This window comes from Bos grunniens, chromosome 20, assembly GCF_055505025.1.
Source record: "Bos grunniens cultivar Pamir isolate PY7600 chromosome 20, Bosgru_T2T1.0, whole genome shotgun sequence".
NCBI classification, from domain to species: domain Eukaryota; kingdom Metazoa; phylum Chordata; class Mammalia; order Artiodactyla; family Bovidae; genus Bos; species Bos grunniens.
Window position 1 is genome coordinate 72397202 of NC_141184.1, and position 27136 is coordinate 72424337.

The following is a 27136-nucleotide window of genomic DNA, read 5'->3' on the forward strand; positions in this document are numbered from 1 at the left end:
GCTCTCCTGTGTTGCTCTGCCCAGTCAGGGCTGAGATAAGAGTGCATGTGCCCCTTCCTGGTCCCCATAAACTCAGCTCGTATTAGGTCTTTCTCTCACTCTCTCCCTTCCTCTGCATTTTCTGCTCACAGCCAGATGTTGAGAAGTCCTTCCTCACTGTGAGTTTTGGATGGAATGTCCACGTGTGACATCAGTCTTTAGTGCACATGCCCAGATTAGCAGGGAGGGTAAACGATGGGAACTCTATCAATACCCACCTGGTCTGAGGATCACGAGTCTCCGGGCCCAGGTCTAACACTTTTTAGCTCCTTGAATGCTGGCATTTCAACTACCTGCTCTTCAGTTTCATTTATTTGTAAAATGGAGACATTAATACCTCCCTATCTACCTCACACAATTTCCTTGAGGCTCAAATGAAATATGGTTGTGAAAGTGCTTTGGAGACAAAGAAATGTATTTATTAGGAGTAACTCAATACTTGAGGGGTGAATGAGGCGGAAGGTGGTAAAACTGGGACATCTCAATAAATCCCATCCCATCCTATGATTTTATAAAATTGTTTTACACTACTTTGTCGTTGGTCAGTAACTAGGTTCTGTCCGCCTTTGGCCAACCAGCCTCTCTGTCCATGGATTTCTCCGGGCAAGAATACTGGAGTGCAATGCCATTCCTTTCTCCCAGGGATTTTCCCAACCCAGGAATTAAACCCACATCTCCTGCTTGGCAGGTGGATCCTTTACCACTGAGCCACTAGGGAAGCCCTTTATATTCCTTCAATAAGTTGAATTAAATAGCTTTTTCTGCTGTTCTAACAACTCACTGTAGCGGTATCTTTTTTTCCTCCCTAGATCTCCTTAAATGCAGAACCCAGGGCCTCCCTACATGTTCCAGCTCACCAGCCACTGGGTCTCCCAGCCACTGAAGCAGCAGCAAAAACTCTCACACAGCATCTCCAAAAGCTCTCTGGACTTCAGTCATCACCCCAGGCCTTCCAGCAGCAGCTGATGTAAAAAATGTGAAAAGATTTTTCCTAAAACGACAAGATGCTCCACACAGAGACTTGGATGTCACTTGGCTCCTCGCTTAGAAACAGCTTAGGAACCTTACTGTGAAAGTAAGTCCTGCAGTATTTCAGGAACAGGTATTCACAACACAAACGTTGACATATTTATAAACTTAGGAATGTGATGATAGATACCGTGGAGTGGATAAAGGGACATATGATAAGTGTCCTTGGTGAGGTTGGCTGTGTGAGACCAGGTCCGAGAAGGATATAACCAGCACATCCCCAGGGCTCCACAAGTGGTTTAGTGATGGGACGATTGACCATGGTGTCATAGTTTGCTGGGGCTGCTGTAGCAAAACCTTAGTCCGTTTAGGCTGCTGTAACAAAAGTACCATTGATAAGTGGGCTTCCCTGATGTCTCAGAGGTAAAGAAACAGCATGCAATGCAGGAGACTTGGGTTTGATCCCTGGGTTAGGAAGATGCCCTGGAGAAGGAAATGGAAACCCACTCCAGTATTCTTGCCTGGGAAATCCCATGGACAGAGGAGCCTGGTGGGCTACAGCCCACAGGTTCACAAAGAGTTGGACACGACTGAGTGACTAAGCTACCACCACAATTGATGAGTGGCTTAAAAACAACAGACATTTATTTTCTGGAGGCTGGGAAGTCCAAGATTAAGATGTGGGCAGGGTTGGTTTCTTTTGAGGCCTCTCTCTCTGGCTTGCAGACGGCTGCCTTGCCCACAGACTGTCTTCCTTCTCTGCTTGTCGATGTCCTAATCTTCTCTTACTGTGTATATGCTAAGTTGCTCAGTCATGTCCGACTCTTTGGCACCCCATGGACTGTAGCCCGCCAGGCTCCTCTGTCCATGGGATTCTCCAGGCAAGAATACTTGAGTGGGTTCCTATGCCCTCCTCCAAGGTGATCTTCCAGACCCAGGGATCGAACCCACATCTCTTATATCTCCTGCATTGGCAAGCGGGTTCTTTACCACTAGTGCCACCTGGGCCTCATTATATGGACACAAGTCAGATTGGATTAGGGTCCACCTGTATGACTTTGTTTAACTTTAATTACCTTTTTGGAGACACTCTCCTAAGACAGTCACTTAGGGGGTTAGAACTTCAACATAGGTCTTGGGGGGGTTAGAACTTCAACATAGGAATTGGGGGCAGGGGTTACAACTTAACCCTTAACTCACACTGTGGGCAAGGTAAAAAGAATCAAGATGAATGGAGAAGCCACTGGGAACTATTAACAGCAGAAGCTTCCATCATCCTTGGGCCTGGAGAAACAAAAGAGAAAGGGTGTGCTATTCCTAGAACCCATCCAGAGCTGTGGTCATAGGAGAGGGGCCACCCGGCATGGGTGCTATATGACAGAGGAAGGCACCCATGGTGGAGACCAGGCTCTGGCAAGGAGGGAGGGAGGGAGAAGACCCACCCCTCTCTCTCCCCGCCCTTCACACTCCTCTCTTCACACTCTAATAGTGCTTCCCTTTGGTCAAGAGCCTAGAAAGAGGCGCTGAGAACAGTGAGGCCTGGGGGCTGCAGCTTGTAGATGTCAGGATTTGAGGCAGGGAACAGGATGACAAGTGTGGCCAGGGGTGGGAGGGGAGTGGTAGGATTTGAGTGGGACGATGAAGAATCACCAGCTCAGTGGAGAAAACAAAGACATTTCCAAAGGAGGAATTAATTATGCATACTCAGTAACACAAATGGGCTTTAAAGTATCATTGGAAAACAGAAAATGCTACTTAGCTGCAAAAAATATTAGTCATACATTTGAAACTGAACCACGTATTCATGTAACCATTTCCAGTCCCAGAAGTTACTATTCTAAGATACTTGTTTGCAGAAGTAAAGCAGAATGATAGAAAAATAGGTTTGTCAATCTTGACATGTTGAACACTTATGTTCTTAAAATGGGATGGGAAGTATTATTGGAAGGGTTTTGGAATAGAAAGCAGCTCTCTGACTCAGGAGGGTACCTGTGTGACCACACCCATCAATCGTCACAGCATGGTTATATGAACTCGGTATGAGCCCTGTGTTATCGCGCTGGGTGTGCCATAACAAAATACCATAGGCTGGTGGCTTTGACTACAGAAATTTGTTTTCTCACCACTCTGGAGGCTGGAAGCCTGAGACCCAATGTTGACAGGGTGGATGTCTGCTGAGAGCTCCCTTTGGGAGCTCCTTTTCAGTGTGTGCTCACACGGTCTTTCCTAGGTGACTCTGCAGGGGGAAAAAGTGAGGGGGATGGAGGGAGGGGGAGAAAGAGCGATCTCTTGGTGTCCCCCTTTTTTTTTTTTTTGCTGCTGCTGCTGCTAAGTCGCTTCAGTTGTGTCCGACTCTGGGCGACCCCATAGACGGTAGCCCACCAGGCTCCCCCGTCCCTGAGATTCTCCAGGTAAAAACACTGGGTGGGTTGCCATTTCCTTCTCCACTTCTTTTTTTTTACCTAAGTTCAAATCATCCTGACTTTATGATCACAGAAATACTATAAATATCCACAGTTGGTGAACACTGTTATAACAAATACAGATAGAAGGATGAATAGAGAGCTACATAGATAGAGTGACTGTAACAGGAATAGGCTCAATCTGCACATGCTGTTTTTAAAGTATAGTGTTGAATTTAGGGTTACTTCAATTTTTAAAAAAATTTATTTAATCACACCAGGGCTTAGTTGCGGCATGTACAGTCTAGTTTGCTGACCAGGGATCAAACCCAGGCCCCCTGCATTGGGACACAGGCTTGATCCCTGACTCAGGAAGATCCCCTGGAGGAGGAAATGGCAACCCACTCCAGTATCCTTGTCTGGAAAATCCCATGGACAGAGGAGCCTGGCAGGCTACAGTCCATGTGGTCGCAGAGAGTTGGAGACGACTGAGCGACTTAGCACACACTCATGCATTTCCCTAAAGGATCCACGTCCAAATACAGCCGCTCTGGGGGTTAAGACTTCAACATATGAGTTTTGGAGGGGACCCAAACATTCAGTCCATAACATCCCATGTAGTCATATGAAATAGATGACACTTGATATGTTGATACTGATAGTCATTAAATCAATAAAACTTCATTGCACACCTACTGTGCACCAGAATCTCTGCTAGGCTCTGAGATTATAGGTAGAAGGGAAAAAAAAACTGCCTCAGTCTTTAATGAGTTTATAACTTGAAGAGAGACAGAGAAGCTGTTAGAACACAGTGGTCACTGCCAGGAGAGCCTGAGCATTTGTGCTAAGTCACTTGGTCATGTTCAGCTCTTTGAGACCCCTTGGACTGTAGCCCGCCAGGCTCCTCTATCAATGGGATTCTCCAGGCAAGAATACTGGAGTCGGTTGCCATTTCCTTCTCCAGACCCAGGGATCGAACCCATGTCTCTTGGGTCTCCTGAACTGGCAGCGGGGTCTTTTCCACTAGCACCCCTGGTGACTCAGATGGTAAAGATTTCACCTGCAATGCGGGAGACCTGGGTTCTATCCCCAGGTCAGGAACATCTCCTGGAGGAGGGCATAGGTACCAGTATTCTCGCCTGGGATTTCCATGGACAGAGGAGCCTGGCGGGCTGCAGTCCATGGGGTTGCAAAAGAGTCAGGACATGACTGAGCGACTAACACTTTCACTTTCTGTTCAGTGCCTCCTGGGAAGCCCCAGAGCGCCTAGATAGGATGAATAAACCACTCCCTGGGGGCAGCAGAAGTGATGTGCAAGCAGAAACGGAGGATGAGGAGTATTGGAGAGTAAACACGGGATGGGACCGACAAGGGGGAGCATTCAGGATTGAGGAAGATGATACACAGAACTAGGGTGACCAGGATCCTGGTTTGCCCAGAGCTGTCCTGGTTTTAGCACTAAAAATCCCACATCTGGGAAAGCTCAGGGTTGCTGAGCCTTATATGCTGCTGCTGCTGCTAAGTCGCTTCATTCGTGTCCAACTCTATGTGACCCCATAGAAGGCAGCCCACTCAAATGAACTTGAAATGAAAAAGGAGACGTTTCAACAGACAACACAGAAAAAGAAAGGATCATAAGAGACAACTAGAAACAACTGCATGACAATAAAATGGATAACCTGGAACAAAAGGACAAATTCTTAGAAAAGTACAATCTTCTAAGGCTGAACCAGGAAGAAATAGAAAATATGAATAAGTCAAGCACCAACACCAGTCACAAGCTCTAACTATGAACAGATCAATCACAAGCACTACTAACTGGGATCAAAAGTCTCCAACAAAGAAATGCCCGGGACTTCACAGATGAATGCTTTCAAATGGTAGAGATGTGATAATACCTATGCTGGTCAAACTGTTCCAGAAAAATGTGGAGGGAGGAGCATTCCCAACTCATTCTGCGAGGCCACCATCACCATGAACCAAAAGGAAACAGAAATGCCACACAGAAAAGAAAATTACAGGCTAACATCACTGATGAACATCAATGCAAAAATCCTGGGGAAAAATTGTAGCAAAAACCAAACAAAAACACATGAAAAGGATCATACACCAAGTTGAAGTGGGGTTTATCCCAGGGATTCAAAGATTCTTCGCTATCTGCAAATCAATCAATGTGATACACTATATTAACAAACTGAAAGATGAAAAGCATATGATAATCTTGATCAATGCAGAGAAAGGTTTTGACAAAACTAAATACCAGTTTAAAAAGCACTCCATAAATGGGCATGGAAGATACCTACCTTAACATAAGAAAGGTCATATAGGAAAATCTCTCAGCAAACATTATTTTCAATGGTGTCAAAATGTAAGCATTTCCTCTAAGATCAGCATCAAGATCATGGGGCCCACTCTATTCCTATTAATCAATATAGTTTTTTTTAAAGTCATAGACATAGCAATCAGAGAAGAAAACGAGAAAGAACACATATTGGAAAAGAAGAAGTCCATCTGTCATTGATTGCAGATGACCTGTTTCTATTCATAGAAGACCCTATAGATAGAACCAGAAAATTACTAGAGCTAATCAATGAATTTAGTAAAGCCCAGGATACAAAATTAATACACAGAAATCCTTTGCAGACTTACAGCACAACAAGAAAAATCAGAAAGAGAAACTAAGAAAAAAGTGCCATTCCCCACTGCAACAAGAAGAACAGCATAGCTAGGAATGCTGCTGCTGCTGAGTCACGTCAGTCACGTCCGACTCTGTGCGACCCCATAGATGGGAGCCCACCAGGCTCCCCCATCCCCGGGATTCTCCAGGCAAGAACACTGGAGTGGGTTGCTATTTCCTTCTCCAATGCATGAAAGTGAAATGTGAAAGTGAAGTCGCTCAGTCGTGTCCGACTCTTTGGGACCTCATGGACTGTAGCCTATCAGGCTCCTTGTACATGGGATTTTCCAGGCAAGAGTACTGGAGTGGGTTTCCATTTTTCTTCTCCAATAGCTAGGAATAAAGTTATCTAAACAGACAAAACACATGTATGCAGAAAGACAGGCTGTATGATGAAAGATAGCCAAGTTGAAATAAACAGATAGAAAGATATGCCTTGTTCTTGACTTGAAAGAAATCAATGTTGTGAAAATGTCTATACTACCCAAAGCAATCTGAAGATTCAATTCCTCCCTATCAAACAACCAATGACATTTTTAAAAAGAACTAGGACTAATAATTTTACAATTTATATGGGGGGAAAAAAGACCCAGAAGGGCCAAAGCAATCTTGGAAAGAAAGGTGGAACTGGACGAATCAACCTTCTGACTTCAGACTATACTACCAAGACACTATGGTACAGACACAAAAGCAGAAACAGAGAGCAAAGGAACAAGACACAAAGCTGAGAGATGAACCCACACTCCTATAGGCATCTTTTCTTTGACAAGGGAGGCAAGAAGCTACAATGGAGAAAGGACAGAAAACAGAGCCTCTTCAGTAAGTGGTGCTGGGAAACTGGACAACTACATGTAAACGAATGAAATTAGAACACTTCTTCATACTATACACAAAAATAATTCACAATGGATTAAAGACCAAAAGTAAGGCCAGAAACTATAAAATTCTTAGAGGAAAACACAGGCAGAACACTCTTTGCCATTTATCACAGCAAGACCTCCGAGAATGACTGAAATAAAAATAAAAATAAATGGCATCTAGAGAAACTTCAAAGTATATAAGCAGCAAAGAAAACTATAAACAAGATGAAAAGACAACCCTCAGAATAGGAGAAAGCAATTGTAAATGAAGCAATTGACAAAGGATTATCTACAAAGTACACAAGTAGATCATCGAGCCTAATATCAGATAAAAAGCAACCAACTGAAAAGTGACCAGAAGACATGAACAAATTTATCCAAAGACGACATTAAGAAGGCCACCAAACACATGCAAAGATGCTCCACATCACTCATTATTAATGAAATGCTAATCAAAACTACGTGAGGTATCACCTCACACCAGTCAGAATGGCCATCATCAACAATTCTACAAATAATAAATGCTGGACAGGACATGGAAGAAAGGGAACCCTCTTGCACTGTTGGTAGACATGTAAATGGATACAGCCACTATGGAGAAGGAATGTAGGTTTCTTTAAAAAGTAGGAATAAAGCTACCATATGATGCAACAATCCCCTACTGGCCATATACCCGGAGAAAACCATACCTCTAAAAAGACACATATACCCCAATGTCCACTGCAGCACTATTTAAAATAGCCAGGGCATGGAAGCAACCTAATGTCTATCAAGAGAACAATGTATAAAGAAGTCGTGGAACATATACACAATGGAATATTACTCAACCACGAAAAGGAACAATACGAGTCAGTTTAACTGAGGTAGATGAACCTAGAAACTGTGATACAGAGTGAAGTAAGTCAGAAAGAGAAAAATAAATATAGTAAATGAACGCATACACATGGAATCTTGTAAAATGGTACTGGTGAATATTTGAAGAGCAGAAACAGATACACAGATGTAGAGGAAGGACTTGTGAACTCAGCTGGAGAAGAAGAGGGTGGGATGAATTGAGAGAGTAGCACTGAAACATCACCTACTACCATATGTAAAATAGCTAGCTAGTGGGAAGTTGCTATATAACATGGGGAGCCCAGCACTGTCCTCTGTGATGACCTAGAGGGTGGGATGGCGGGAAGTGGGAGGCAGGCTCACCAAAGAGTGGATAATATACTTATGGCCTATTCATGTTGTTGTATGAGGAAAACAAACCAAACAATGTAAAGCAGTTATCCTTCAATTAAAAATTAATAAATACAATCTAAAAACTATCATTCAACACATTTGTACTGTCATCTAAAGCTATATGGGATCATCTTCTATTCCTAGCTATTTTTCCACTATAAGTGCTTATAAATGTCATTAAAGGTTTTGAAAATATGATTTTAAAATATGATTTTAATAGCTACACAGTATTGCTTAATATCTCACACATACATAATAACATTTCAGTCTCAACATAGAAACATAATACCAAAAAAGGTTTGCATTTTAAACTAAAGCTTGCATTTTAATTCAGTTCAGTGAGAATTCCTCTGAAGATCTAAAATTCTTATGAAAAGTACATTATGTCGAGTCCTTCTTGCTTTCATCTGTTATGCCATATTCTCATTTACTTCTAAGGACTCTTGGACTTTTGACATTTTTGCCTTAGGCTGTAATTTTTGACTGAGATAAAATCTTAAATTTAGATATTAAGAATGTCAAGAAGCACTCTTGTAAGTGTGAGTCACTCAGTCATGTCCAGTTATTCGTGACCCATGGACTGTAGCCCACCAGGTCCTCTGTCCACAGAATTTTCCAGGCAAGAATATTGGAGTGTGTAGCCATTCCTTTCTCAAGGGGCTCTTCCTGACCCAGGGGTCAAACCCTGGTCTCCCGCATTGCAGGCAGATTCTTTACCATATGAACCACCAGAGAACCCTAACCCTGGTGTACACGGATGTAAAAATCCTCAAAAGAATATTAGCAAACCAAATTGAAGACACATTAAAAAGAATCATACACTATGATCAAATGGAATTTATTCTGTGCCTGCAAGCATGATTTATTATTTGCACATCAATCACTGTGATACACAATATGAGCAAAATTAAGAATGAAATCATGTGATCATCTCAATAATTGCAGAAAAAGCTTTCAACAAAGTGTAACATCAATTTTGGTACAATCTCTCAATACAGTGGTTAAACATGGAACATCCTAAAGGGTATATAAGACAAGCCCACAGCTAACATCCAAGTCAGTGGTAAAGAGGTGAAAGATTTTCCTAAAAGATCAGGAATAGTACAAGGATGCCCACTCTCCCCAATCTTGTTCAACATAGTAGTGGAAGTGTCCTACCCAGAATAACTAGGCAAGAAAAGGAAATAAAAGCATCCCCATTGGAACAAATGAAGTTACACTGCCATTATTCGATTATGACAGGATTTATATGAAACCATAAAAACTCCACCAAGTAACAAGTATTAAAACTAATAAACTCAGCAATGTAGCAGGAAAATGAGCCATCAGAGAGAGAACAGAACAGTACCATATACAAATGCATCAAACAACAACAACAACAACAACAACCATGAAATAAAATTTACCGATGAGCAGAAACACCTGTACAGTCACAGGCTCCAAGACATAGAGTCTGGATTCAAATCCCACCTTACACTGACCTGCAGAGTGACCCAGGGCAAATCACACAATGATCTGAGGCTCAACATATTCAACTGTAAAATGGACACAAACCCAGTATCTCCTCCCAGGGCTGTGAAACTCCAAGGAAATGCTTATTTAGGCCCGGGCATTGGAGTGTCTCCTGGAGCCTCTCCCTGTATGAAACTCTTCTAGAACTGGGCTCTCCTGATCCTGTGGGTGAGGGTCAAGTGTAGAGCCTGGGAGCCAAATGGGACTAGACAATGACAAGGACAAAAAAAATACTAGTTCTGTGTCAGGGAGGGAAGCCACCTCCTTTCCAGATCTCAGAGTGGGGCCTGCACCGAAGGCCCGGGGGATGCACAATCAGATGTGAACCCCGACCCCACCCCACCCCCAGCAGGGATGGAGCCTTCCTGGCAAGAACCTTCTCTCTGGTCCGGGCTCCAGTGTGATGTGGGGCTGCTCCCTGAGTTCTCCAGGTCTCCACCAGGCAAAGAGCTCTTGGGACTTGGAGGTCTATTAAACCACAGGTGCCTGAGAGTCAGAATGACACAAGGACTAACAACATTGAAAATTAGCTATATTTAAAAAAATGACAGAAGTACAGACAGGTCAGGGGATGAGAAGCAGGAGGATTGACTACCTCTCAAGCCTTTAGCAGAAATATCTCCACAGCAGCTCAGCAGAGCCCACAGGAGGAAAATATAATGGAAAAGCAGGCTATGGGTATATCTCTACACTGCTGGACCCAGGGACCCATGTCCCAATCCACCAACATCCTTTTGCATATCCAGACAGCAAGAGGGAGAAACACAGACCTTGCCTTAGGAAGTCTCAGCCAGACTTAATATTGAGGTTGCTGAGCATGGTTACGTGGTCACTAGGGTCACTCAGTCCCTCCTCTGTGCTCACATCCTCTGTCCTCACAGAAACATACATGGTTCACTACAGAGAACCCTCTGAGGGTACTTGTGTATACTAGAAACAGGCAATGGTGAAGTGTGAAGAGAAGACACAGAAATGGAAACATGCTTCTGGGGTGCTGTACAAATTTCCAAAGATCTGAAGTTCTTGATACTTGGCATTGTTAAAAGAAGCTTCTTAATGTGTAAACGCAGAAAGGATATTTCCAGGAGAAAGGACAAAGGAATCGTCCCATTGGGACAATTTGGTATCCATGTGGGAAAGTAAGTTGGATCCCTTCCTCAAAAGACAGCACCAAATCAATTAGACACATACTAAAAACCAACAATTGAAGGAAAAGCTTTACAAAATTTCGAACCATTTTTGATGAGGGAATATCTTTTCTTTAAATTGAGGTATTGTTGATTTACAATAATTTGTTTAAGGTTTACAGCAAAGTGATTCAGTGATTCAGCCTCTCAGGTACTTCCTTGGAAAAAATTCATTCCCTTTGGGAGGCCCCTAGGCCATGCCCCTCTACTCAGAACAGCTAAGAATCCTGAATAGGCAAAGCAGCATATGGTGGTGCTCAGTGAGGGTTTTTAGACTGAATCAACTATTCTAACATGATACAAGGAACAAGCCCAGAGTTTAAGAGAGGATCTCCAAACCTACCTTCCAAAAGGAGGTCATGCTCCCTTGAATGTCAGTGCGTGAAACAGCGCTTGGGAAGGGAAAAGGTATGTCATGAATATTTGGTCTGCAGAGGAGACAAAGTGGTGTGTAGAGATGATGTGCAGGCATGTCCCAGGACACTGAGCACACGGACAGAGTGACCGGACTCTCAGCCCTGCTCTGGGGGCATTGCACTCTCTCCATCCCTGCCAGAGCGTGAGCAGCTCACACGTGTCTTGGAGAGTATGGTCACATGACCTGGACCTGGCCAATCAGTGTGCTCCATCCCTGGCCACCATGATTGGCACTGACCAATCGGGACCCAGGACCAGGCCTCAAGGGGGATTCAAAGGAAGAGGAGGGCTGGCTCTGCCGGAAGGGGTGGGGCCCTGTGAGGTCAGGCTGCAGCAGTGGGAGGGGGCGTGAGTTCACCTGGGGCAGTTGGTGACCTTCTTGCGCCCGTTAGGGCAGAGCCGCTGGCCTGATAAGGAGGGTGCTGCTGAGCCCAGGGGTTGAGAGCGCCAGTTCCTGCTGTGGTCCCGGAGCTCCACCTGAGACCGGAGGGAAGCCGTCTGCCCGTGAGTCCTCTCCTGCTTGACTGTCAGCTTGTTTGGACTACGCTGGGTTTTCTGTCCAGCTGGCTACGTGAAGACCCTGGAAATGCACCTGTGTGGGTTTTGGCTGGCTTCAGGGAAGAAATGCTAGATGACACTGGGAGACTCCAGTTTAATCTGGATTCAGGTCATATCTCTTGAAAGTGAAGTGAAAGTCCCTCAGTCGTGTCCACCTCTTGGCAACCCTGTGGGCTATACAGTCCATGGAATTCTCCAGGCCAGAATACTGGAGTGGGTAGCCTTTCCCTTCTCCAGGGGATCTTCCCAGTCCAGGGATTGAACCCAGGTTTCCCGCATTGTGGGCAGATTCTTTACCAGCTGAGCCACAAGAGAAGCCCAAGAATACTGCAGTGGGTAGTCTGTCCCTTCTGTAGCGGATCAGCATTCCCGACCCAGGAACCAAACCGGGGTCTCCTGCATGGCAGGAGAATCCTTTACCAGCTGAGCTGTCAGGGAAGCCCAGTATCTCTTAAGGCCAGCTATTCATTGTAGTATCACCCTAATTAGTCTTCATGGGATTAAGGTAGCAACCTGCTAAGGTAGCAATCGATGTCCTTTTTCTACAGGACAAAACTGGGGCTCAAAGAAGGGGGTAACACAGCTAGAGCAAGGAAGTGTGTACCTAAACAAAACCCCCAGATCCTGCTGTTAGAACTCAGGGAAGCCATATGGTGTGGCTTGTCCATGTGATGGGGGCTAAGACACCCAGCCCACACCGGATAGTGTGGGGACCTAACTTGGTAACTGCCTTCTTGCAGCTCTGAGACTCAAAAAAGCGATTTTCACTGGAGAGAGGAAGGATACGTCCCTCCATCCAACCCACCACATCCTCCAGGTACTCCCACACCCTGCCCCCTTTCTCTTTCTTTGTGAGGGAATAAGCGTCACGCTCATGTGACCACATTGGCTGTCCACTGTTCACGAGCTACCACCTGGAGCTGCTACTGGAGAGGCCAAGTGCCTTTGCCCCCGAGTACCCCTCTTTCCTTTGCACTGTGGGGGCCTTTCTCAACACCTGCACACCAGAGGCCGTTTCTGAGACATGCAGGGACCCTCCTTCAGTTTGCAACAGATTGCATCCATCACTGTCCTTTCAATGCTTCCTTTGACACTCAGCTCCTGAGCTCCTTTGTCTGCATTGTGACCCACCTGGCTGCCACGGAGGGACAGAGCTGACCATGAATCCAAAGCTCAGATCTGACAGGCAGGAATCTGTGTGTAAAGGGCCTGATTAATCATGCTGTAGAGGCTGTAGTGGGCTCCAGGGATCCGTAAGTAGGACTTGGGCCAAAGTGACTCCACAGCTGTTTTAATGCCTGGGGAGGGTCTGGCTATAGTGGGGGTGGGGTGAGTCTCCTGAGGTTCTGAAGGCCCACTGTGTGCAGATTCATGGTGCATAGAGAAGAGAAGGCAGAGTCCTTTCCTGGAGGTGGTCAAAGCTCATGGATGAGCCAGACAGGCAGGCAGGGCACGAAAGCACCTGAGCTGCCATTATGAGTGAATGGTGTGGGGGCAGAGGAAGAGAACCAGGTTTGCTCGCTTATTGGAGCCCAGGGCAGGTTGTCCCCAGACTAAACACTTACTATGGTGATGACCGTCACTGCTGTCTGCAAAGGGTTTACGTTGGTGTGTGTCTTCATCGAGTGGTCAGGCCGTCTCTAAGCTACACTGGCCATGGGCATTGCCTCTCCTTGGAACTTGACATGTTTCGTGTCTTCCCTATGGAACATTCATTTCTGAGAGGGTTTTTGGACCACAAGGATGTTGGGTTTTTCTCTAGCTTTGTCTCATGAGGAACGCTTTTCCACTTGTTGATCTGGTTTGTTTTCCCAGCTCTCTTTCTTGCCTTATTTTGTCAATTTGTTTCTGCCAGAGGAAGAGCTCAGAATTTGCCTCTGGCTGATATGTGACACTTACAACAGCAACACCTACCTGGATATAATGACCACATTTGCCGAAAGGGCTTTGTTTTGCAGAAGACATCTTGAAAGTACCTACACTGTCCTTTCAGATTCCCAAAGGCTATTTGAAATGAAATAAAAACACGAATTCTCAAGTTTAGTCTTACAATATGTGGGGAGTCAGAAAAATCCCCTGGAGAAGGGAAACACCACCCACTCCAGTATTCTGGCCTAGAGAATTCCATGGAGTGTATACTCCGTGGGGTCACAAAGAATCGGACAAAATCTGATGACTAATCAACAACACCGAAGCTTCACCATTTGTCAGAGATAACAACAGTATTTACACGACTGTGTGCATGTTCAGTGGCTCATACGTGTCAAACTCTTGCAGCCCTGTAGCCCCTAAGATCCTCTCTCTGTGGAATTTTTCAGGCAAGAATACTGAAATGGGTTGCCATTTCCTCCTCCAGGGGATCTTCCCAACCCAGGAATTGAACCCAGGTCTCCTGCATCTCCTACATTGGCTGTCGGGTTCTTTTCTGCTGAACCACCTGGGAAACAAGTCATTACATAACTGGGTTATCCTAAAGTACTTAACTTGGAGTCTGGCACTCGGGAAATTCTCACTGGTGATGTGAATATTCAGTCATATATCATTATTGCTCATATGATAATGAAATGGCCATGCTCATGAAGGAGAAAGAAGAGCCTTTCCAAGTCCAATTAAATCCTTTGCCACACATATCTTTTTAAAAACTTCTGACTTTGAAATGAACATCAAACATAAAGACATTGGTTATGGCCTCCAGAAAAGATTGAGCTGTACCAATAAGTGACGAGGATTCTTCTCCCAGTTCCAAAATGCATGCGTTGTTTCCCGGGCACCAGCGAGCACTTCTCCGGTGGGCTCAGAGAGGCTGAGTCACTCACCAGAGACAACACAGCAGCAGACCAGGACTCCGACCCAGGTCGCTGAAGCCACAGCTCCCTCCTGTGCCCATCTGACCTGCCCCTTGAGGGCAGCAGGAAGATCTGGGCTCCCCTGGCCTGAGCCCCCGGGCCTGCCTCCCCTTGTCTGCGCTGGGATGTGTCCATTCCCAACCATGCACTGTGTCCCCCAGCCCTGGGCCGTCATATCAGGCTCCGGGCTCCCTGCAGGTGAGCCCCACGCCCACCAGCACACCTCCGAGCCCTGCCCATCTGGTCTCTGTGCCCGAGTGTCCTGATCCTAACTGTTTTCTTGAGGCAGCCCCAGGACTGAGCCCTGCTTCTTCGAAGCTCCCTTCACCAAGCCCAGTGAGGCTCTGCCCTGTGGCTTCATGACAAGTATGGTGGGCTGAGTAGTGGCTCCGAAAGCCATCCATCCTTCTGCAGCCTCCAGAGGTGGCCTTATTCCGATGAAAGGTCTCGGCAGATGGAAGTAAGTTCCTGACCTCTGCACCAGATCACCCGGGATGCATGTGGACCCTAAATCCAACGACAGATGTCCTTGGAAGAAAAGGGGGTGATCTGAGGCACAGAGCCACCCAGGGGAGAAGGTTTGTGCAGATGGACGCACAGGTCGGGGTGATGTGGCCAGAAGCCCAGGGTGGCCTGGCGTCCCCCAAGGACTGGACCAGGCCAGAGGGACCCTCCGCTGGAGCCTCTGGAGGGAGCTCAGCCCTGCCCACACCTTGATCACAGGTTTCTGACTCCAGAACTGGGGGGAGGGGGGATGAATTTGTGTTAAAGCTGTCCAGTCTGTGGCCAGTGGCTGCAGCCACCCCTGGACACTGAGAGTGAACTTGCTGGCTCCAAGGTGAGAACAGTGGCAGGACCCACCCCCTACCCCCCAACCCCAACACACAATCTTGTCATGAGGTTAAATGAGTTCATACACACAGATGGCTGAATCAGGGACTGACATTTGGATCTCAGCCCGCTTCACTTCCTCCTCCTCGTCACCATCACCGTCATTGTGAGGGGCCCTCATCCACTCATTCAGTGGACATACAAGGCCCTGATGCGGGCAGTGAGGCCAGCGAGCTGGGAGGCTCCACACAGGGCTCACCCTGCCTGCTGGGGCCGCATGGAGAAGGCTTGTGCAGTGACACGGAGACCCCGGGAGAGGCTGGATCCTCCGGTCGTGGGAGGCATGGGCGCCTCAGCATCAGAGGTGGAGGGTTGATCCGGGTTCATCCTGGGGGGGGGGTGCAGCCCTTCACTCAAAGTGGGGGAAGAACCCCATGTGGCACCCAGTGTCCGGTAGCCTCCCCTTGCCATGGCAGGCTGCGGGCAGAGCCATGGATGACAAGGAGTCTGCATCTCACTAGGGGCCGAGGCTGGCACTGAGGGAATCCTCAGTGAGGATTTTTTTTTTAAAAAAACCATCATAAGTGACTTCAGCTCCATTGCTTTTTGCCAAAAACCTACAATGATCCCAAGAGCTTTGTACACTCCAAGGGTGGTGACTTGGACATGGAGCCCAGCACAGACCCAAGTCAGTCCTGCCCTGAGTCCCACGGGCCGGCCACACCATGCCCCTTCCTTGGCCTGGCTTTCTTCTGCCAGGACCCCCAGAATGGTGGAAAGGCAAGTGTGGCCTCAAGCTGAGGGGCCCAGCCTGGGCTCCAAACCCCTGGGGGTCCCCTTGGGACGTCTGGTGGACCTAGTTCCCCCTGCCGTGGGGCAGCTCTCTCTCGGGGACTGTCGTGTTTCTTTGCTTTCTGTTGTGATGGGGCACTCCAGTTATCTCGGGGTGATGGGAAGTCTGTTGGTGTTACATGCTCCTGCCTTAGATGGGGAAACGTTATTGCTGCATTGACACTGCTCACTCGATACTGGGAATCTGTTAAACACAAATGGCAAGGGGAACAGAGCAAAACAGAAAAAGAAAAATAGAGAGTTGCTGGGTTGCTTCAGGTCTCACCTGTGATTAAGAGTGTGTACAGCCTGCATGTGAACCTGGGTTCCCACACCTGCCAGCTACCAGGTGCCAGGCCCTGATTTTAGACCCCCAGCTTCACTAAGGAGTCATTGACAGATACAGTTTGTGTGTATTTCAAGTCTACATTGCGATGACTTGATGCCCATAGATATCATGGAATGATTGCCTTACATACGCATCACCTCACACGGTTAACTCTGTGTGTGTGTGTGTCTTTTATGTTGTTCTTATAATCCGTGAACACAATATAGATAGCTCTCCATTTTTTAAGATCTTCTTTAATTTATCTTAGAAGTTTATAGTTTGCCGTATGTCTTGCACATGTTTGATTAGATATCTTGATATTTTCAGTGCCATTATAAATTCCTAATAGATACAGAATTTACTTTTCTATATTCACTTGGTAAATCCATATATTTCAAATCATTCTAATTGTATTTATTTATGTACACACAATTATGTCTGCAAATCAGTTCTTTTTTCCCCTTTGAAACTGTGATAACCCTTTACTTTTTCTTGCCTTATTGTATGGACTAGGATCTCCAGTCCTGAGTACATTGGTGAACAGAAGTAGTAAGAATAAGTATCCTTGTCTCTTTCACATTATCAGAGGAAAAGCTTTCAGTATTTCACCATCACACATGATATTAGCTTTTTTGTAGATAGTTTAATCAAAATATGTAAATTCTTCTCTGTTAGTTTACTAAGAGTTTTTTCTTAGTTGTGAACTAAAATTATTACATTACATTTTCTTGTTTATTTTCTGCAGATTTTGAAACAGGTAATTTTTCTTTTATGTGATTATTTTTCTTTTATGTGATTTAACTTTAAAAAATTTTTGTGATTCTAAAACGACCCCAACCTGATCTCAATGTATTCTCTTTCAGTTGGACTTTATTTCTTAGTGTTTTATTTAGGGTTATTTCATCTATACTCAGAGTCTGTAATTTTACTTTCTTGTACTTCTTCCTGGTTGGATTTAGTATCAAGGTTATGCTAGTCTTATAAAACAAGGTTGGAGAGTGTTCCTTGTTTACTGCAAGAATTCCTGTGAGATTACTGTTTTCTTCCCTAGAATTTTGGAAGAATTGATTGGCAAAACCAGTTGGTTTTATTGTGGGGAGGCTTTTAATTTCAGATGTAATTTTTTTCATGCAAATAAAATTTTCTGATTTTGTATGTCTTCTTGGGTCTATTTCAGTAAAGCATTTCGCTCCTGCTAGAAAGTTATTGAGGCGAGCAGACTCTCCAGTTAGTAAGTGAACTGTGGTTCATAGTATCTTTCTTATCTGCAAGATGTGTTGTCTCCCCTTTTAAAAACCCCTGATGCTGGTGATTTGAGCTTTGTCTCTTTGTCTTAATAAGTCTCTCTAGGGGTTTATCAGTTCTTTCAAAGAGCAAACTTTTGGCTCTGTTTTTAAAAAACTTCATATTTGCTTTCTGTTTGCTTGTTTTCTGCTCCTTTTTTTTTTTTCCCCCATCTACCTTGTGTTTCGTTTGCTATGTTTTTTTCCTGGTTTCTTGGGAGAGAGGCTTAATTGATTTTTAGCCTTCCTTTTTTTCCAGTGTATGTGTTTAAGACTTTAAGTTAGCCTCTAAACACAGTCGCTGTGTCCCACAGGTTTGAATAAGCCAGATTTTCATTATCTTTTATGGAAAAGTATTTTCTAATTTTCATTGTGTTTTTTAAAATTATTATTCATGAAATTCTTCAAGCAGTGTGTCATTTAACTTCGCAATGTTTGGGGAGCTTTTTCCAGTGACCCTTTTTTGATTTCTAGCTTAATTCCATGAAGAGCCCCATTGTAGGCTTTTGGGGTTACTGTTATAAATCCCGTAGACTAGCTGATAAACAACAGAAAGTTGTTTCTTGTAGTCTTGAGGCTGGGGAGTCCCAAGATCACCAGCAGGTGCCACATCTGGTGAGGCCTGTTTCCTGGTTCCTAGACTGCCTCCTGCTTCTCCCTGTCCTCACAGCACAGGAGCCCATTCCCTCCTGGCCTGACCCTTCGCAGGGTGCCTGCCTCCTCGGATCATCACCACGTGCTGGGTGAAGTTTGAGGGCCCATAAACTGTCAGCCCATTGCAATCCCTAAGTATCCTCTGCATTATTTCAGTCCTTTGAAATAATTCAAGCTTTCCTAATGGCTCAATACATATTCTTTCTGTTATATGTTCCTTGGGCTCTTGAATATGTATCAGTGGGAATGCAGTGTTCCATGTGTATCAGTCAGATCAGGCTTGTCACTCATGTAATTCAGATTCCGGTAGCCACGTTGAATAAAAGCAGAAGTAGGTGAAATTACCTGTAATATATTTTATTTTAACACACCCCAAATATTATCATTTCAGTGTGTAATCAACATGATAAAACCTAATGAAATAGTTCACGTTCTTTTTTTCATGCTAAGTCTTTAAAATCCAGTGTGAGTTTCATGCTTGCAGCGCATCTGATTGTAGAGCCAGCCGCATTTCAGGTACTTCATGGCTGCAGGTGACTACATACCAGGGCCCAGTTCCACGAGAGATGTGTCTTTAACGTCTCCCACTGGGATTATGAACTTGGCTGTTACTCCTTTTCTATTTCTATTGGTTTTTATGTATTGATATTTTGAAGTTATGTCATTAGGTACATTCAAGTTTAGAATCCTCATCTTCTTGCTAGATTGAACTTGTATCAGTATGAGATGCTCCTTTTTATTGCTAGAAATGCTTCTTTTTTAGAGACTATCTGACAGTGATATTGCCACATCGGTTTTCTGTCCTTGTTGGCCTGGGTATCTTTTAGGTTCACCTGTCTAAAAGATATTCCATCTTAACATGTAGCTCTGTGAATAGTGTACAGTTTTCATTGGAATCAGTTTGACACTTTATCTTTTAATGAGAGTGTTTGCTGTGTTTATAATGTTGATATTCAGTGTGTAGACACCATGTTGCTGTGTGTTTTCTGTTTGTCCCACCTAGTCTGTGTTCTTTGCTCTTGCCTTCTTTTAGAAGTTTGAAGTGTTTCTCTAGTTCTGTGCTCCTCTGTCAGGTTGTTGGGTGCACATTCAGAGACACAGCGTGTGTTTTACATTCAAGTCTAACTTAGTACTTTTACTGCCTCCCTGACACGACTGTTTCCTCCTTGTCACTGTTACACTTTAAACTGTTAGATGTATATTTGGCGTTAACATCATTGTTTTGTAAAGTTAGTATTTACCCTCACAGTTACCTCATTGTTGGTCTCTACTTGTTTTTTATATTTCCATCAGAGACTACTTTTCTTTTTCCCAAAGCACTGCCTGAATATTCTTTTAGTGCATGTGTGTGGGTGATGAGTTGTCTCATTTCCACTTGCCCTAAAAGTCTTTATTTTGCTTTCATTTTCAAAGAGTGTTTTTCTTGGGTATAGAATTCCAGGTTGGTGGTTATTTGTTTTTCAGCATTTTACAGATGCCAGTCCATTATTTTCTGACTTCCTTGTTCTTGAAAAGTCAGCTCTCAGTGTTGCTGTGCCATTAAAAGCCACACCATTTTTCCTCTGAGTGCTTGAACATGTTCTTCTAGCCTTAGGCACCCACAGAGCTGCTGAAACCAATGGGTGGTTATCATTTTTGAGTCAGTGGTCTGATTCTTGAACCAACTCTTACCACTGTCCCTGTCAGCCAGTTCAGTCGCTCAGTATCTGCCCCGTTGCAACCCCATGGACTGCAGCACACGAGGCTTCCCTGTCCATCACCAACTCCGGAGCTTGCTCAGACTCATGACCATCAAGTTGGTGATGCCATCCAACCATCTCATCCTCTGTTGTCCCCTTCTCCTCCTGCCCTCAGTCTTCCCCAGCATCAGGTTCTTTTCCAATGAGTCAGTTCTTTGCATCAGGTGGCCAAAATATTGGAGCTTCGGCATCAGTCTTTGCAGTGAATATTCAGGTCTGATTTGCTTTAGGATTGGCTTGTTGGATCTCCTGGCAGTCCAAGGGGCTCTCAAGAGTCTTCTCCAACTCCCCAGTTCAGAAGCATCGATTCTTTGGCATTCAGCCTTCTTCATGGGGCAACTCTTACATCCATACATGACTACTGGAAAAATCATAGCTTTGACTCAGTGAACCTTTGTCGGCAAAGTAATGTCTCTGCTTTTTAATATGCTGTCTAGGTTTGTCATAGGTTTCCTTCCAAGAAGCAAGCATCTTTTAATTTCACCATCTGCAGTAATTTTGGAGCCCAAGAAAATAAAGTCTGTCACTGTTTCCATTGTTTCTCCATTTATTTGCCATGAAGTGATGGGGCCGGATGCCATGATCTTCATTTTTTGAATGTTGAGTTTTATGCCAGCTTTTTCACTCTCCCCTTTCACTTTCATCAAGAGGCTCTCTAGTTTCAACCCCTGGAGGCATTTCTTATTCCCCTTTCTGTCTTTTCTCCACCATGAGGGTCCCCATTTATACTTTTTAACAACATAGTTTAACAACAGACTCCTTCAATATAGTCTATCCTTTTTTTCTCTCTCTTATATATATTTTTTACTCGACCAGTCCTTCAGTTCACTGATCCTCTCTTCAACTACGTCCAATTTGGTGTTAAGCCCAGAGACTGAGTTCTTAAATTCAGTCACTGTTATTGTAAAGTTCGAGAGTCGGTTTTGATTCTCAGAAATTTTTCCTTTTGTCAAGTATATTTTTGAACAGGTGACATTTGCATCTGATACCTCTAGCACACTTCTGATATGCTGATATACATCTGATACCTCTGGATCTGGTTCAGCTCTTTTTCTCTTGGTCTTGTTTGTTGTTACACCCTTTTTTGCTTCTTTGGTTGCATGTTGGACATTATGTTTGGAAAACCCTAGAGGTTCTGAGTGATGCTGCCTTCTCCAGAGTTTCCTCTGACACACACGTCCAGTGGGGACAGAGCTGTCTGTTCACTTAGGGCCTGAGGGACTTGAGGCTGGGGAGGGGGCAGTGTCCTTGTAAGCTCAGTCTCAGCAGCCTTCACCTACCTTCCACCACCACCCCAGGGAGGAGCTTTCCAGCATCTCGGTCTGGAAGCCTGGGCTGCCCCATAGGTTCCCCCCCCCCTCTCGGCAGGTCCTGAAGTCGGGGGCTGCCCCCATCCGCAAGAGAGTGTAACCAAAGGGCCCGCCTGTGGGCACTTTTTCAGTGTTGCAACCCCAAGGCAAAGACCAAGACCAGGAAGAACTTGGCCTCGGCCCAAGTCCTGGAAGCAGAGTGGCCTGAGGTGAGAGCAGCCAGGGGCTGGGCCCATCAGATTGGGCCTCACCCAGTGAAGTTTTGGGGTTGTGTTTCATTTTGTTAGCATAGTTGTGGGCCCTGCCGGCCAGGGCGCTTTGGCCTTAGTGGGCACGATCGACCCCAGCAGGATTACCTTGTAAGAGGTTGTGCAGGTGCCACGTGGAGGACAGGTGGGGGCCCCACAAGAAGGGAAACACTGCATGGAGGAGTCACTGGGGCACGTGGACTAAGCTATAAAGTCAGTCCTTGAAGCAGAAAGGCTAAGCCCCTTAACGTCTCCCTTCTTCCAAAGAAAGGATACACTGGCTGGAGGAGTCTCTGGGGCATGAGGATCGAGCTAGAGAGTCAGTCCTTGAAGCAGAAAGGCTAAGCCCGTTAATGTCTCCCATCTTACAAAGCACAGACCAGTGTGTCCAGTATTTTAATGTCAGGTACCTACTGCTTACATGTGTGACATACACCCTCATAGCTACACATGTCTACTACATGCCTCTTACAAGTGCTGGGCATTGTTCTGGGTGCTGGACACTCAGTATGTAGTAGGGGATATGTAGCCCAGGATTTTTTTATTTCTGCAAAGAAAAATAGAAGAACGAAAGATTCCATGTGGTTCAGTTTGAGAAAGTTCACCATGTGGAGGGCCCCATGTGCACGCAAATTGTGGTAAAATACATATAACATAAATTTAACATTTTAACCACTTGATTGAATGACTGGGTGGCTTCAGTGGAGTCAGGCTAACAGATGGCCCTGAGGTGTCATCCACCTTTCTCCCAGAGGAACACTCCAAAGCTTGGTGGCCTTGTAGACCTTCCCTTTATTCTTCACTCTCCCCAGTGGCTCTAGGTCATTGGTCTGTGTGTCATTTAAGAATCTCTTTATCCACTTTGTTGTTAGGTTTATATTTTGGAAAGCTTCTCAGATGCCCCTGGGTCTTGAGAAGGTAGGCTTGGATTCTACGTTCTCCCCTGCCACATGCCTGCCAGGTTGAGGTGGAGGCCGAAGGCTGGTCTGAGTTGTGGTGGTCTGTGTGCTCGTGTGGTCAGTGGACCCCCTCTTCTCTGGAGGGGCAAGGAAATCCTTTGTGTGGAGCCTGGAGAGACTTGACAGCGTCAGTCTTCACAGTCTCTCTCTCTTTTTAATTTATGTTTGCATTTAGTTTCTCATTTAACTGTTTTCTAGGAGATTCCAACTCCTACTGAAGAACTAAAAATATGCATGGAGCAGCTTCTTGAAAGAATAAGAAGAAATCACTGAGCTTAGAGTGGAAAGAAGCAATACCAGGGTCAGTAGGGGGATTCTCACGTGTTGACATTTGCCCCGCGGGGGTCACCGCTGGCCTCCGTGTGCTGTCTTTAAACTCTGTCTGATTTCCAAGTCATTTTTCACACCTTCCCACTGAGCAAACCAGGGTGGATCAGTTCGGGGTTCTCATACCTTGCTTCAAATTTATGATGAGAGCTAATGTAATTTTAGAACATTTGAGGGGGGAGTTCTCTTAACTTACATTTTTGTCCATGTTACACTTTGTGTGGGATCTTAGTTCCCCGATCAGGGATTAAAACCAATGACCCCTGCAGAAGTGTGGAGTCTTGACTACTGGGCCCCTGGGAAAGTCCACTCTAACTTTAGCCTGAACTGGCGGGATTCCGATGTGCCTTAGCATGTTTTCCGCTATAGGGTGAGTCTGAGAGGAGTTATTGGGCCTGAATCAAGCATGAGGTTGAAGGTGCTCCTTTGGCCCTGCCCTGCAGCTGCTACTGGAGCACCTGGAGTGCCTGGTTTCCTGGTATGTGTCATCCCTCCAGATGACGGTGGGCAAGCAGCAGGCGCAGTCCCTAGCCGGCATGACCAGCGACGTGGAGGTGCTCAGCGCACTGAAATTGCTGTTTGAGCACCACAAGACCCTGGACGAGAGGGTACCAGCCACCCAGTCGTCCTGGATTTGTACACTTGCTGTCTTGTTAGGTGGATGATGCATGTATTTATGTAACTACTTGACTTTTGAGCTTCTTGAATTCTTGTATATATATTTTTTCTGTAAGAAGTCAGAGTTTTATATAGTTAAAAAGCGTTGCCTGTGTACATGCTCAGTCATGTCCAAATCTTTGTGACACTGTGGACTGTAGCCCACCACGCTCCTCTCTTCATGGGGCTTCCCAGGCGTGAATACTAGAGTGGGTGTCCATCTTCCACTCCAGGCAGTCTTCCCAACCCAGGGATCGAACCTACCCTCTTGTATTGGCAAGTGGATTCTTTACCACTGAGCCACCTGGGAAACCCCCAGTTAAAAAGTGTTAGTTGGCATAAATGTCTCCAGATTTATTACATTCTGTATATCAACTTGCAGTTAAAAACTGGGTAATAGAATTAATTTAGGATAACATTTTGTTCTCTCAAATTTAGAATTTAAAGCTGTTAACAAGCAGATTTACTTGACGTTAAGATCAATGAGAGACATTAAAGGTATTCTGTGACAGTATCTATGTATTAGGGTGAGTATACACTAAGAAGTGTACTAATGTATATACACACATCAACACACAGTGACTTGGCCCCTTTTGTTTGAGTTGAGAGCGTGATTACGAGTAGCACTCGAAAGGTGTAGTTTGTTAGAAGAAGAATTAGGTGCCACACATAAAGAGGTAAGTTTGATCACTCATTGTGTAATTTCCGTGAAGGGTTTGTCATTTGAATCCTTTCATTTTAAAAAAGAATGAAAGCTGTAGTGGTGGGCATCAGATGTTATTTATCGTTCTGATTGAGGACCTGCCCACCTGGGTTATTTTAATGACTAGTAAACTAGACTTGTGGCTCAGAGTTGCAGGATCTCTTAAGTACCCCTTTTTCCAGCAGAAGACAAATTCTGACTCTAATCACCTGGTGGTATTCGGGATGGATAGTATCACCATGTATTTTCTTTTTATGTTGCGTTTTCAGTTTAGACTTGAATTTTTCCAGGTGTTTTGCTGTCTTTACTTATTTCTTTACTCTAATTCAACTTTTTGGTTTTAGCAGATGATTCTTAAAGAGGAGAATAACCAGGAAAAGATACTAATGCACAGGGTGCTTGATGTAAATCATGAGCAAGGAAACATGCCAAGCGCCAATGGAAAGGCAAGTCCTTGGTCTCACTCTCTGTCTGGTTCTTGTCTTACCATCCAGTCTGTGTGGGGCTGTCGGGACCTCTCACCAACATACCATGTAGGTCTGAGTGGCTGTGAGGGTCTTGTGAGCTCCCAGAGAGCAGAAGGCAGTTTTGACCTCACCGATTGCCCGGAAGTGCTGTGGTCCCTCCCTCTCAAAACAAGGCTGTCTAAGGCTTCCTTTCCCCCTTAGAGACCCTCTAAGCCACGAGGAAGACCTGGCTAAGGTGATCGACCTCCAGGAAGTCATAGACAAGCAGGAGCAGAGCCAGATGGAGGAGCGCCTGGCAGCCCTCTTTGCCCATGTGACTGAAGGAGGACCTGGACATGGCCAGGAAGGACCTCCTCAAGTCCGAGGACGTGAACAGGAAACTGCAGCAGGATGTTCACGAAGTGAGTGACTGCAGCTGTGTCTGTTGTCCTGAGGTGGACTGTGAGTCCCTTGTTCTCCCGGTGATCTCAGCCTTGGCATGGCTGTGTGAGCAAGAGCAGAGCTCTGGTGAGACTGCAACTGGCTGCCTCCCCGCCTCTGCATTGAGATCTCTGGGGTAGAAGAGGCTTGGTCCAGGCATTCCGTTGGCAGTGAACCAACATTAGGGCAGCCCTAGCGCTGTGTTGCACCCTGGGTGTGGACTCCTCATTTCTACAAGTTCTAGGGTGCCCAGTGTGTTCCTTTTTTAAAAATTCATTCATCCATTTTTTGGCGTATAGTTGCTTTACACTGCTGTGTCAATTTCTGCTGTACAGCAAAGTGAATCAGTCATCTATCTATCTATCTACGTATCTCCCTCTCTTTTAGATTTCCTGCCCATTTACTTCACCACAGAGCACTGAGTAGACTTCCCTGTGCTATGCACTAGGTCCTCACTCGTTGACTTTATGTGTAGTATCAGTGCTGTATATATGTCAACCCGAGTCTCCCGGTTCTTCCTCCCCCACCCCCACCCCCACCCCCCGCAACTCCCTGTCAAATGTGTTCCTGATGATGCTGAAATTTCCTTCTGATTCACTCAGGCGAGTCTGGTGACGTCTGTGGAGCCCGTTCTCTCGGAGAGATGGGAGCATGCTGTGTGGACTCTGCTGAGGCAGTTTGCCTGGCCATCTTCTCTGGTTTTCTGAGGTTCCGCTCCTTGAAGGGATGTGTGACAGTGATACCGGCGGTCAGACAAGTCAAGTGGCATTTGCTAACCCTCAGATCCTCAGGCCCGAGTTGTGTAACCATGTGGAATCATGATGTTTCTGGCGGTCGTGTCTGCGGGTGTCATGATTTATAAGAAACTACCTAACGGTCACCGTGAAAACAGAAGAGTGCTGGGGGTTCAGGCCTCCTCCTGTGAGCCTCACCTCTCCTCTGTGCACAGACAGACAGCGCCCACCCTGCCCACCCCTCCCCCTTGAGACCATCTCAGAGAGAACCCCTCCAACATGTGGTACAGCAAGTGTCCTTGTTTAGTAGCTTGGTGTGAGTAATTCTGCATGAGAACTCAAAAAAGAAATATTTGCACAGGTTTGTATAAGCTATTCACACTACTCTTTGGCAACAGGAGATTAGGTGGCAGAGTTTAATACATACAGAATTCTGGAAAAAGCGTTTTTAAGACCTTTCACTTTTAATGTTAGGACTTTGCCCACATTGGTTACTTAATGACCAGGGAGGGACCTGAAATGGATTTTGAACTGGCACACAGGAGTTGTACCAGCAGCAAGTTCTGGTCCTGGTTTGAGCGTTTCATACATGTGGTGTAACTCTGCTTTAGAAGAACTAGGCTTGAGAAATCTGTGCCCAGTTGTGTTACACTTTGATCTGCTTGCCTCATTCACAAGCCAGGTGATTCCTCCCACCATAGTCGATGACAAGTCATGTCTCAGTCTCCATTCATGTAAAAAAGACTACAGGTTATTAACCTTCTGCAACTCTTAAGAAATGGCAGTGTCACAGTCTGTCAGGCCCCTCAAATAAATACACCCAAATATCAACTGGTCGCCCCCCCCCCTCACCCAGTTCCAAACCTCTGCCTGTGTTTTTGAGTGTTGTCAATCCTGTGACTACCACTCCGTGGTACCAAGTTTGACCCTAAGGAACAATGTTTGTCTCTT

At 45.4% G+C, this 27136-nt stretch overlaps 1 protein-coding gene across 4 annotated transcripts; it reads left to right on the forward strand.

Moving 5' to 3' along the window:
* Window positions 1-11677: 11677 nt before the first annotated feature.
* LOC147350705 (uncharacterized) lies at window positions 11678-26627 on the forward strand. 4 transcript variants are annotated; one of them, XM_086362300.1, is made up of 8 exons: window positions 11678-11794; window positions 12589-12665; window positions 14984-15154; window positions 23076-23178; window positions 23648-23861; window positions 24912-25010; window positions 25233-25432; window positions 26054-26627. In XM_086362300.1, exons 6-8 carry the CDS (start codon window positions 24976-24978, stop codon window positions 26311-26313), a joined length of 495 nt encoding a protein of 164 aa, XP_086218426.1. In that variant the 5' UTR covers window positions 11678-11794; window positions 12589-12665; window positions 14984-15154; window positions 23076-23178; window positions 23648-23861; window positions 24912-24975; the 3' UTR covers window positions 26314-26627. The 4 variants fall into 4 exon arrangements, with proteins under 4 accessions (XP_086218426.1, XP_086218425.1, XP_086218423.1 ...); XM_086362299.1 differs by lacking the exon at window positions 23648-23861; XM_086362297.1 differs by lacking the exon at window positions 14984-15154.
* Window positions 26628-27136: the final 509 nt, after the last annotated feature.

Coding starts and splice junctions, on each gene's coding strand:
- LOC147350705 (XM_086362300.1), top strand. CDS start 24,976: ATGAGCAAGGAAACATGCCAAGCGCCAATGGAAAG. Junction 25,011..25,232: donor TGCCAAGCGCCAATGGAAAG/GCAAGTCCTTGG, acceptor TTTCCCCCTTAG/AGACCCTCTAAGCCACGAGG. Junction 25,433..26,053: donor TGCAGCAGGATGTTCACGAA/GTGAGTGACTGC, acceptor TGATTCACTCAG/GCGAGTCTGGTGACGTCTGT.